Raw genomic sequence first — 12,659 nt, 5'->3', positions numbered from 1 at the left:
AAGTAAAAAGGTCAGCTAGTGGTTCTGAATGCTGCATACCACAGTTACTTCCAATGCCATTTTGTAAGATTTTTTTCTAAGTTTACTTAAGAAAACACAGGCGCGCTTAGTTAAATTATCTATACACTCAGCACTAGAATGATGTCTGATGGAAAATATAGCATATCAGAAAATATAGAAAATCAGCACATCAAAGCATATTCCCCACCCCCCAATTTGCTTCATAGAGAAGTTATGATAAACAGGTTATGTGTTCCCTAAGGTTACCATGGAAACTCTTTCTTTTCAGGCCATCATTTACAAAGGTAAAATTTGCATTAAAATATGATGGAATTTGATTTTTTTTTGTTAGTCTCAAGTGGGGTCATGCTCCCATACAGTATAGCTATTATTTCAAACTTGGGAACATATGTTGAAGGGAGAGATCTATTAATCCCTGCAAGCACCTGGGTGACCAATTACAGTTTAATTGCTAACTTGACAGGTATCTCCCTGGCAAATTAACGGAAAATACTTTGAAAATTAGCTTCTAATGCAAATAGAAATGTTAATATGGATCTGCTAGTTGGTAGCCACCAAAAAGTACTTTATTAATTCCTGTGAAATCATTCCTCAGGAAAGGCGGAATTTAGATTGTCAAAATTTCTGTTTTGCTGACAGCAGGACAGAGACGTAGGGCACGGTCATGTACTTTGGATGATACATGTGTACGACTTTTTTTGGAAAATATGTTGTAAAATTACTGTGCATTAAATGTAATTCAAGTAGAGGTATACACATTGAATAGAAGCAATAGTGTCTGCAGGGGTCAGGCTCTGCTTAGCTTGTTTTTAATGACCTTGGGTGACATGGGACTTCTGACATTGACTTCACTGGGGTCAAGATTTCATCCTGATCTTCATCCGCTGCTGCTGTTCTTGGGAATAGCTTAATGTGTAAAACTTACTCACTCTGTTCTCAGATACCAAAGGCCTCCATGTCCCAAAGTAACTACGCTCACATTAATTGCAGATACTTTCAATAACCTACAAGGGGGTACATCTAATAGCCTGCTGAATATATGATTATATTGTTCACAATAATACGATGTATAATAATTATGACAATCACTACTTTTGGCACAGCAAATATAATGCTGAAACGTTTAAGAGTAGAACAAAGTTCTCATGATCAAAACTGGACTAAACAGAATGTCAGCAGAAATCCTGGAATATCCTCTCTTTCACACAGTCACACACACAACTAGCAGATACTGGTGGTATTAATACAGAATTTAATATGCTATTGGTAACACATTTGTGGTGACCTAGCACTTCAGGGTTAACAGATTATACACCACGATCACCTGGGCCTTAATGGAGGAGGTTATAGAACCCATAACCTTCTGCCCCAAAAAGCATTCAATCCTCTACCACTTGAGTTAAAGGAGAATTTCATTAGCTATTGCCAGTGTGGGACATAGGACATGAAATTCAGCAGCAATGTAGTGGCTGTGACACATATACACATTAGTTAGACCATTATTTACATCACAACAATAGAAAAAGGTAACAAAACATAAACTGCCGGCATTTGCCACACTAATTGCCCAATAAATAAATGGCTGATCAGCAAGTACCATAAACACACAAAAACCAGCTTAACATCAAAGTTGATCCCTCAGATCAGGTTACTTTGAACAAGTGTCTGTTATCATGACTCAGACAGAGTCCTTCTTTGTACTGGTAAATTCCTAAGCACAGAGACTTTACAAAAAAAAAATCCAATTTACTAAAGTATACATGCACATAAAAAAAAAAGATTTTAAAATTAGAAATGCAAACACAAAAAGAATTAACTAAGACTCTTTGCAGAGCTCCTTAACGCAGCACATTCACTAGATGAGGGAATGATTTTTAATTAGATGTTTGCAGTGTTGCGGTTGTTATGCTGGACTCAGGCTAGGAGAGACAAAGTGGGTCAGGTAATACCTTTTATTGGACTAACTTCTGCTGGTGAAAGAGACAAACTTTTGAGCTTCACAGAGCTCTGTGGAGCTTGAAAGTTTGTCCCTTTCATCAACAGAAGTTGGTCCAATAAAAGATCTTACTTCACCCACCTTCTCACTCTTTTCATTACATCACATTTTTAGCATTAAGGGGTCAGTGCTCCTTTTTCCAAGCTCCCATTGACAACTAGAGTTGGTCACAAACATGTGGACTGAAAATTGAAAAAGAGAATAGGTCTTGGACAAAAGAACCAAAGTCATGAAATGCATCAGCCTGACCTGGTAAATGGAGTTTTCTTCTCCCATTTTTTGTACTGTATTTCAATGCTGTCTTGTTATTAGATTAGCATCTGCACTTCAGACCTTACACTAGGAACTAATAAAGTTATCCACCCAATCTCTCGGTGTCTGAGTCACTGACTTTATTTTTCATTCTAAATAATTATAACAATGTCGCCTGTTTGTTGAGAAAAATCAAGCCTCTATATATTCATAGATAATTGCTTATACACAACATCCAGCGATACATTCTAATTACTTTTCACATCTTTGCTGTGAAGAAATCTTGAACTGTCTAGTGTTCTCAACTGCCTGACAACAACATACCCACGCTACTTTCAAAGCTCAGTGCTACTGGACTTGTGGCCATGATGTAATTTAACAAGCAGTTCTGCTAATGCATTTTGCAGTGAGCATTTCCTTCAGAGAAACTTTAAGGAAATACATCTTATAGCTTACACTGTAACATAACCCCCCCCCCCAAAATCCCAAACCACACCACAAAAACCAAAACAAAAAAACCCCACAACCTCCCAACTATATAGATGTATCATAAAAAGGTCAGTCCAAAAAATTAATGTTTTGAAAATATATTTTAAAATATCTTCAGTAGTCACATATTTAACTATAGCTATGTTATTTTACAAATGAGAGAGCTGTACTTTGGCACACTCTCAATGAAACTGTTGCTTTGCATGACCCATCTCATTTTTGGCCTCTGCTTTATTCCATGAGCTAGGCATAAACCACTGTGGGCTGCTGCACTTAAGTTATTCTGAAAGCTGCCTTCAATTACCTTAAATGGACAAAGTTTTGAAAGTCCTTACTCAAAACGCCTATTGATTTCAGGAAGTTTTCCTACGTAAGGACTGCAGGGATATGGAACAACATTTACCTTCTCATTCAAAGTAGCTAGGTAATTTTCTGGACCTTCTGTAAGATATTTTAGGGAACTTGACAGATCAGTATCACATAAAAATGAAGACATACAATATAGAGAGATTTGTATACAACACTGCAAGAGTTAGAAGCCAAAAATGTCAATTTATTTTTAAAATATAATAGATATTTAATATTAAAAGTGAAACCTTTTGCAACTCCCGACCATATGGGGATCTGACTGAGCCTTTATTTAGGTCTTTCAGACCCCAACCCAACAAAGTACCTGCATAGTCCCACTGATTTCAGGTGCTTAAAGTTAAGTGCTCTGCTGACCAAGTCCCCATTCCAGAAGTAAGAAAAAGTCCCTTAATAGTGGCCTGAGGAAGAGGGAGATCAGTTTTAAAAGGAAGTCTACTTTTTGTCCCCCTGTAGTCAGAGTTGTGAGCAGCTATATTTGATCCTATGGTATATGGGGCATTGACTTGCTGGAGGTCAGGAATTGAGCTGTCATCCAGGAATACATTTCTGCAAGGGAAAGGGAAGGTTCAAAGAAAGAAATGCTAGCTCTGACAACTTCTCATGAATGCTCAGTGTTAAAACCCTAATCCTCGTTCACTTTCCCTATGATTCACGCTCTCTCACATATGAGGCCAGCCTGAGAGCTGGCATATTTATGAGTGTGTGCACACACGTTCATGTGTGGAGTGATTCTTAAAAAAGCCAGCAGGTGGCTAGAAAGTTGGAAAAACTGGACTAGAGATGGTTTGCCAAAATAAAGGAAATAATTCTCAAAGAGCCAGCTACCTTACCACTCAGGTAAACCACATTGCCCCACTAGCAAATACAAACCCACAAATAAATACACGTAGGTTCAAGCTTTTAAAGGGCCTTTTTTGTATGCAGAAAACTATGCACCAAATTACATGCAAATACCTGTTTGAGCACACAACTGGCAGTAATTGCTCACACATCCCATGGCATAATCACTTATTCAGTAACTCCACTGATCATCTAAATCACCAATTAGATGTTTGTTTCTGATGTCCCTTAAACATTTCAGCTAAGTGGGTTAGTTTGTACTTAAAAATTATAAAATAAAACCTCTGGGTTTCTTTATAATACATCAACACATGCGGCAGCAGCTGTCATGTTTTTTGTGATACTGTGCTCAAATTCTCAGTTTGAGAGAGACGAGATGATCATTCACTAACTGCAAGAGACGTGACCACTGCAGCATGTGTTAATATATAAAGTTCTCCTGAGTGTGCTGGGAGCTCTTTAAAGATGACTTCATCCATATATACGAGAGGCACTGCTGATGTATCAAAGTAGTAGTCTTTTACAGCAGTAAGCAGAGGAAAGAAACAGGATATTATTTGCTTCTATTTAAATCATTTACTTGGCGACGTAACAGAGAAGCTTTAATATTTGCTCCCCTCAGACGCCAACTTCTACATTTAAATACTGTGAAAAGCAACATCTTGATTTTCAGAATAAGCGACACTACATATTATTGGAACTCAACATAATTTTTAAGGCATGTCGGCTACCCAGTGGAGTTGATTAAGATGCTATGTAAAAGTATTGCTTCCCTTGGTAAAGAGAACTTTGACAACGTTAGCTCAGAGACATCAGTATTTCAGATTCAGCTCTGGTTTAGATATTTTATGCCTAATTCAACCTTGGCATAACTAGGAGTGACTCCAAAGAAGTTTATGGAATCACTCACGCTTACCACTAATAACGGGTAGATTTGGGTCTCTTTGTGTGTCCTTTCAGGGGAACAGTTTATTTTTCACATGAGGTTTGGTTAAGATTTCACCACAACAATCCTCCCGCGTCCCCAGAAAATCAGAATCTCATTGCTTAGTCAGAGCAGATGACATTGTTTCAGAATTATCCCAATCCAAACTCTTCACAGGTCCGACAGAATAGAAGCATTGGCCAAAGGAGAGTTCTTGATTGGTAAAAACACATCTTAATAGGAGGTTTTAATCTTCATTAGTCATATGATGCTCTTGTAACAGCACAAATGTTTCTGAATGTTAGTTTTCAAAGTTGCTCTAGTCTAAATGAGTTTTCTTTTCCCTAAAAAGAATTAAATGTATTCAACTGAGTAGTAGTCAGCAACCTTTCAGAAAATCTGGAATTCATAGGAGCTCTCCTATGGTTTCCCATAGTACATAAAATTGTCATTTCTCCCATTGCACTAGAAGACAAGAATGTTATTATTCTAGAAGCTGGAATTTTGGTTTTTAACCATGATCCAACACAAACGTTTGTGGTTTTTGGGAACCTAACCTGCTCTAAACTCAACATCCTGAAGCTGGAATTAATTGCTCATTAAAACACAAAGAGCTCCCTTTTCACTCCAAAGTAAGTATAGAACCTTTTGACACATTATGGAAAAATAATGCAGTTCTCAACCTTCCTTCTCTGTTTGGTTTTTAGGTTTGGACCTTTGCCAGATGCACGATAAACTGCTTGGCCTTTAACACAAAAGGGTATGATTCTTCTTTTTGTTACCTTAATTGGGAACTGACAAAACTCACTACATTACAAATTTGCTTCAATCAAAACCTGTTGACAGATAATATATTAAGGCCTAGTGCACAGATCTGAGTGGAGATCAGATAGCTGAAGAAAGGATTTTTTTCCTTTCATTTTTGTCAACGTACAAATCTAATTTGCAAATGAGGAATAAAAAATTGTAAGATCTGCTGTATATAAGGTATCGTATAGGATATTGTCAGGCTGCTGCAGTTACCTACAGATGAAGAACCACGCTCAATTTGTAATGAATTATACGCAGTCCCTGGAAGAACATGAACAAAATAAGGCTGCAGGAAGAATTTAATGTCACAGTGAAGACAGGACTGAGGTTTTAAATAACAGGATTGGTATGAAATCTGTGAAACAATCCAAGTAAATCCACAAATAGGTTTTTTATTCTGAGTTTTTTAAACTCTCTCTCTCTCTCCCCCACACTCACTTCATTGCTTTGATTGAACATTCATTTCCCCCTCTCACATTTTTGTTTTTGTTTTCTTGTTTCAGTGAAGCAATGGGAAGGACAGCACCCATAAAATGTGCCTGCTGTAACTCCCTCCAATTCCTAAAGTGGCTGTCCTAAGTTCCTATGGCCCATCTCTATCAAAGTTTTCTTAGGATTTGATCAATAGCTCACTTTAAGTCAATGGGACTCTCTAATGGGCTTTGATCAGGCTCTTAAAGCAATATTTTCATGAAAACGTGCATTATTTAACTGGTGGGCTATTAAGACTTATACATACGTGCATGCACGCACTCACTGACAGGAGAGCCAGTCCATTCCAATTGTACATCCACACTGTTTCCAGTGGATTTCAGTTCTTTCAATGAAAATAAAACAGCCTCCATTTTTTTCTTGGAAAATATTTATACTTTATAGTCAACATCTCTCTTTCCTTAACTGGGCCTAGAGAAGCAAAGATGTTTCACTTTAAGCCATCTACCCCTTGTGAATCTGGCTTATCATTTTCCCCCCAGAATTATGAAGCTGGAGAGAGAGAGAGACACTAAAGAGTGCAAAACCAAACAACAACCCCAAAAAACAGAGTAACTGGAAATAATTTTGAAGTTTTATGCTAGATAGAACAAACCGTGCCATATAAATGTATCTCTTAGACATACTAAACTGAATTATTCACCTGTTCCTTAGAAAAAGAAAAATCAGTCTGAGAAAGAGGGAGAGCAGAAAAAAGAGCGAGGGAGCGACAGAGCAAAAATATATACAACAACAAATGAGAAGAACAGAGGAGAATTGAAAAAAACCTGGAGGTTGGGGGAGGAATGAAGAGAGACTAGCAAGCTTATTTAAAATGAATTTTTGACCTTATTTTTAAAACATTTATGGATCCCAATTGCCTGTCATGAGATTATGTTCCCTTACAATGCTGGCTTTTCAGCTGGCTCTGCACTTTAACTTGATTTATCCCATTTTTTAAAAAGTAGATTGTTAGAAATACCCTTTCCACCAGAAATTCTGTCCCATTATAGTGTCAGCTAAAGGCCACTTGTCAATGTCAGCTTTATAAGATAGAAATGTGTGGCGTGAGCTCTCAGACTTATTTTTTGGAGAACAAGCCCTGACGTCCATCTCTGAACCTCCTGCTTGGCTGTGGATAGTGTCTTCTTAAATTATCTTATGTTATTTTTCAATTTATCTGAATGTTTCATTAGATGGTGTACAGTGATTACAGCAGCTGCTGTACATTAGCAAGACATCTTAAAGGAAAGCTGGCTTAGGTATCATGCTGACTGACAAAAGCATAGTATTAAACTTATCTAGTATTAAAAATACATCAGGAGGCCTCTCCTCTTCTCCAGCTGTGAGAAGAAAAGCCCATAAAACCCATAACAGCAGGATTTCCTCCTGCTCAGCTGCCTGCTACCTCTTTAGGGGAGAGATCTGACAAAGTGGAGACTAAAGTAAGTTTTTATTTCTTTAAAGTGATGGAATTAGTCATCAGATTTCCTCAACCTCTGTTCACCAGTAAAGAGACAATCAGTTGTTGCTCAATCTGTGTTACCATAATGCTGCCAGGGGTCAGTGTTAAAACCAGCAGTGTAAGGGCCCTAAATCAGAGGGCTGCTCTTGAACTACCAACAAGTGTGAGGAGAAATGGCCACCATTTTTCCTGGACCAGAATATGGTGCAATACCAAACTGGGGATGGAGAGATTGTAGCAGGCAGGAGATTTCGCTCTCGTATCCTCCCAGTTGTTGGTACCTTTTAGAGAAGGTCAGGCACTCAAGGCCTTTGAAACTTTACAAGCGACTTCGACTGGTGGAACTATTTAGGTATTGCAACAAACTTCAGCCATGAAGGTAAAGTTAGAGTTTAGAGCAGACACTATATAGCAGGTCTTCCTCTCAACAAAAACAGTTAAAAATTCATGACTTAGAGAGAGGAACAGAAACTATCTTGATGCCTCTAATATTAATCAATCTAAGACCGAGAGCTTTAAAGCTCTCTTGGGTGCTTTGATTAAGGACATCTTGCCTCACAGGAAAAACGAAGCTTTGGAAAATCGGTAATCTTTGGGCATTACATTTAATAGAAAAGGCTTAAAAGGGATTACCTACAAGGGACCTTCGTGAATCTTTGGAAATTATATTGAACCATAAATCTGAACCTCTTCCGAGGGGTAATAAAGCCTTATCAGTTTCAGATAAGAAGTGGAAATCCTCAGTCTGCTTTAGGCGCATCATTGGCCAGGTCTGGAGTATCTGCCAAGACGCTGATTATTTCTTTAGCCTCTGTCTTGGATAGATAGATATATTTTATTTAGATTATAAATTTGTAAAAAGATTTTTTTAAAACCAAGAATGGAAATTTAACAGATTCCCAAATTTGGTTCACAACCTTCAAGCCCACAGAATAAAGTTAATTGCTCTAAGGGATATTGCTGGGGATGATATTTCTGAAATTAACTTAGAAAAATGATGGCTCTGTATAATTTCACGCATGCGTAATACACAATTGTGATTGCGATACAGCCATGTTTTGTTTTTTAGGAACACAAAGCACAGTAACTGAAGATTTCAATTTTTCATTCAAACTGATAGTCTGGCAAGTCTGGGGAATACTGGAGACATTGATGATGCTAGTACTTATAAAAATTCAGTTATACTTGGGTTTTAACAATTTTTAAATTGTTACGTTTGTTTTTTAAAATGAAGTTTGAGTTTAGTTTAAATTGCACCACGTAGTGCAGCATGCCAGAGATCTGCATGCCTGAACATTGATTGGCCTTATTTATTTTTAGAGACCGAGTGCAACCCTAAAATTCTTCTCCAGACAGAACTCGGAGAGCTGCAGGACCCCATAACGGTCTCCTATGATATTAAGACATTCTATATATTTAAGGCATCAGAGGAGTCAGGAGCATTGGAGTCTATTGCTGTCTCTGTCCCACACTGGCACGATATGCCCTTGGGACAGTCGCAGCACTTTGTTTCCCAGCATCCCTAGCTGTAATATGGGGACAACGGAATTTTCCTACTAGACAGTTGTGTTATAGACTGAATTTAATCCTATTGGTAAAGCACTTAGAGATCCGCTGAGTGAAGGCTCTATAAAAGGGAAAGATATTAATTTTTTCACTTAAAACATGAAACTAGGGGAGGCAGGGGAAGCGTTTGGCCCGGACTGTTAATGGCCCTGGCACGGCTGTGCAAGTGGAGGGTGTATGTAACCTTGCCCCCCCACACTTGCGTGTCCTCATTCCCATGCAGCAACCAGGCACAATTTGAGTCTGTGTTCTCCTAATCCCCTCGTCACCCCCAAAGAGAAACAGCAGGATGAGCAGAGGGACCATACTGCATCCTGCTAAGAGACCTAGTGTCACCTTGTGTGCCTGAATGTTTTGGGAGGAATCATGCTGGCTGGGACCACGTGCAGCGAGTTGCCCCGGGGATGGTGCAAATCTGGGCCGGTGCTTACGTCTAACAGTGGGTGGACATGACAGCATTGGAAATGACTCACTTTAGTAGAGTTTAAATTATATAAATTATTTGTTTGATGGGCTGGAAGTTACCCAAATATTCATGTTAAACTGATACAGAGACAAAGTATCTGGAAAACGAAAACAAAAACAAACCAGCCGGTGTCTTCTGCAAGCTTTTCCTTTGCTGGCTAGTATTTTGCTATGAACCTACCCAGTGCTGATCATAATCAGATGGCCATGTTCTCATCTCATCATCCTCGTAGAAAGGTAAACCGTCTCGCCTGGCTTGATGGTATTCCTTTCGTAACTTCTGGATACGGTCTGCATTCCCACCAGCTGGACAGCCACTGGAAAATAAAATTATAAATTACATATGTACAATCCCCACCCTCCGCATAATGCTGATACCAATGTGATAAACGTACCATGCAACTCTGACCCTCTGCACATTCATTCCTGTGAACAATGACAAATGGCTCCCATATTTAAACAAACAATAATAATAAAATAATAATCTGCCACAGAAATATTTACTTTTTACTCTAAATATGGAATTTCCCCTGAAATAGCATTTGCCTGAGGTAAGTAGCATTCAGACCTGGAGCAGTATAAGCTTTCTGGTCTGATATTTCATGAGCTATCAGGGCTAGGAACAAAAAAGTTCTATACCATAAAAAAGTCAGGAATCCACTCTCAATTACAAAAAGAACTAAGGTTCCAGCCTTGAGAAATGGGGGGATATGGGGAGACACGAGAGAGAGTCCAACTATAAAATGGTGATATTATTACATACAGAAGAGTAGCATCTGGTACTTTTAAATGTTTGTCAAATGTATTCGACCCTAATCCTGCAAAGACTTATACATGTGCTGAACTTTCTGTACTGAGAGTAGTCGCAATCAAGTCAATGGAGCGACTGACAACGCGTGAGTTCAGCACATGCACAAGTATTTGTAGGATTAGGGCTGAATACATTTGACAAACATTTAAAATGATCCGCTACTACTTTCCCATATATAATAATGTCACTATTTTATAGCTTGACTCCCCCCCCCCCCACTTCCCAGGGTTGGTACACTACAAGCACTGTCTACATACCTATTTTTAGAGCACTAGCACAAGCCCCACTAGTCCGAGTCTATGGAACTCTTCTAAAATAGTTTTTCTGTAACATTTTGTATATGGAAAATGCAGACTACATGGCAGAATAAAGGGTTTATTGGCATTTATTTGAGACATGTGCCTAATGGCTCTGCAGTATGGTGGACACCCCAAACTCCAGCTCATAGGAACAAAACCTTAATATTGAGGCACATAATCATACATTCTCTTATCCTGCAACCTTAACTCTTCCATTTTGTGTGTATGCAAAACAATACAGATGCTAATCACATAAGCACATGAACCAGGCATAGGTGTGCCAGGGCACGGTGCAGGGAATCTTCACCCCGATATATGTTAAAGACTGTATTTGGCACCTTCTCTTTAGCAAACCAAAGAGTCAACCCAAATTCACCTGCAGTTTGCAGCGATAAGATTCAACAGGCAAATATAAGCTAAAGATGCTTTAGAAAGAAAAGTTTCAGAGTAACAGCTGTGTTAGTCTGTATTCGCAAAAAGAAAAGGAGTACTTGTGGCACCTTAGAAACTAACCAATTTATCTGAGCATAAGGCTTATGCTCAAATAAATTGGTTAGTCTCTAAGGTGCCACAAGTACTCCTTTTTTAGAAAGAAAAGTTACTCATTTAATAAAGGCAGACCTCAGCAATGTGCCCTATTTTATCCATAACAAATAAACAATAAGCACAGCTTTTGAGGGGAAAAAATCCTGATTTTTCTATCAATACATTTAAAAAGATTCTTGCTTTTTAAGGCCCAAGTCCCCCCTTTATATTGGGAGAGAACTTAGAGCTGTGCTAGTGTAACATAAAACAGTCTCACTGACTCTGGAGTAATGTGAGATGAATATGATGCCTTCTCCAGTGCTCATGCAACAGTTCCGAATTTCAACTTGGCTCCTGACAATTATGTGAATATATGAACCACATTCAAACTCACCAGATGAATTCAATCAGTGCTGTGCAAATATCGCATACATAATCTATTAGTTTACCCCAAAGAAACTGAAGCATTGAATTCAGACAGAATGAAGTCATCAGTAATAAAAAAAAGAAACTGATAAGGCAATATTAAAAAAAATCCACAATTTTCCGACATTTGCGGGGAAGATCATATGTTGCCTGTAAACTATTCTCCCATCTGCCTATAAATACATAATTAAAAAATATGGGTTTGATCAGATAGCAGTTCTCAAGTAGGAGAACAGTGGAAGAATACCAATTCAAATGCTTAGGATGCATGTCTGCTTATGCTGAAAAGAAGCCTGACCTTACAGAAAAAATATAAAAACAATATCCCCATCAAAGTCAATTTATATTAAATAAACCCACTGGAACTGCTCATTTAGGCTTGTGAGTGAAGGAGACTGAACTATTGCAGGAGCCCAATCTACATTTTGATGGTCACCTCCTGAAAGAGCTAGAAATGACCACAGACTTCACCGCTTACACAGTTTAGTGCATAATTAATTTCATTCACTTAGCTTCTCACCCAATAAGCTCTTCACACTTAGAGTTATACAACACACCTGATCACACACATTCACACAAAAAATTTAAGAAGGCTGTGGAGCTGTCACCTGTCAAGAAAAGATTTCAAGTGAACTGCCTACTCCATACAAAGCCAGAAGACTTTGTAGCAGATTTCAGAATGATTTTCATTAATTTAGTGCAACTGAATCAGAAGTGGCTGAGGTTGGCGTGAATCACAGAATCACTGAAATGTAGGCCTAGAAGGAGTCCCCTACACTGAGGCAGAACCAACTAAGCTTAGGCCACCCCTGACAGGTGTTTGTCCAGCCTGTTCTTAAATACCTCCATTGATGGGGTTTCCACAACCTCTCTTGGAAGCTTATTCCAGACTTAACTGGTCCCATAGTTTGAAAGTTTTTCCTAATATC

At 38.4% G+C, this 12,659-nt stretch overlaps 1 protein-coding gene across 3 annotated transcripts in view; it reads right to left on the bottom strand.

Annotated features, from left to right (window-relative positions):
* The window catches only part of PARD3B (par-3 family cell polarity regulator beta), a 615,914-nt gene that overhangs the window by 60,087 nt on the left and 543,168 nt on the right, over positions 1–12,659 (bottom strand). For all 3 annotated transcript variants that reach the window (XM_077830252.1, XM_077830251.1, XM_077830253.1), the window contains one exon: positions 9,851–9,986. In XM_077830252.1, coding sequence (XP_077686378.1) covers positions 9,851–9,986 — 136 coding nt within the window. The remainder of the gene's footprint in view (positions 1–9,850; positions 9,987–12,659) is intronic.

Source organism: Eretmochelys imbricata, chromosome 11 (assembly GCF_965152235.1).
Source record: "Eretmochelys imbricata isolate rEreImb1 chromosome 11, rEreImb1.hap1, whole genome shotgun sequence".
NCBI classification, from domain to species: Eukaryota; Metazoa; Chordata; order Testudines; family Cheloniidae; genus Eretmochelys; species Eretmochelys imbricata.
Note: the sequence above shows the minus strand (reverse complement) of the source record. Positions and strands in the feature narration are given on the sequence as shown.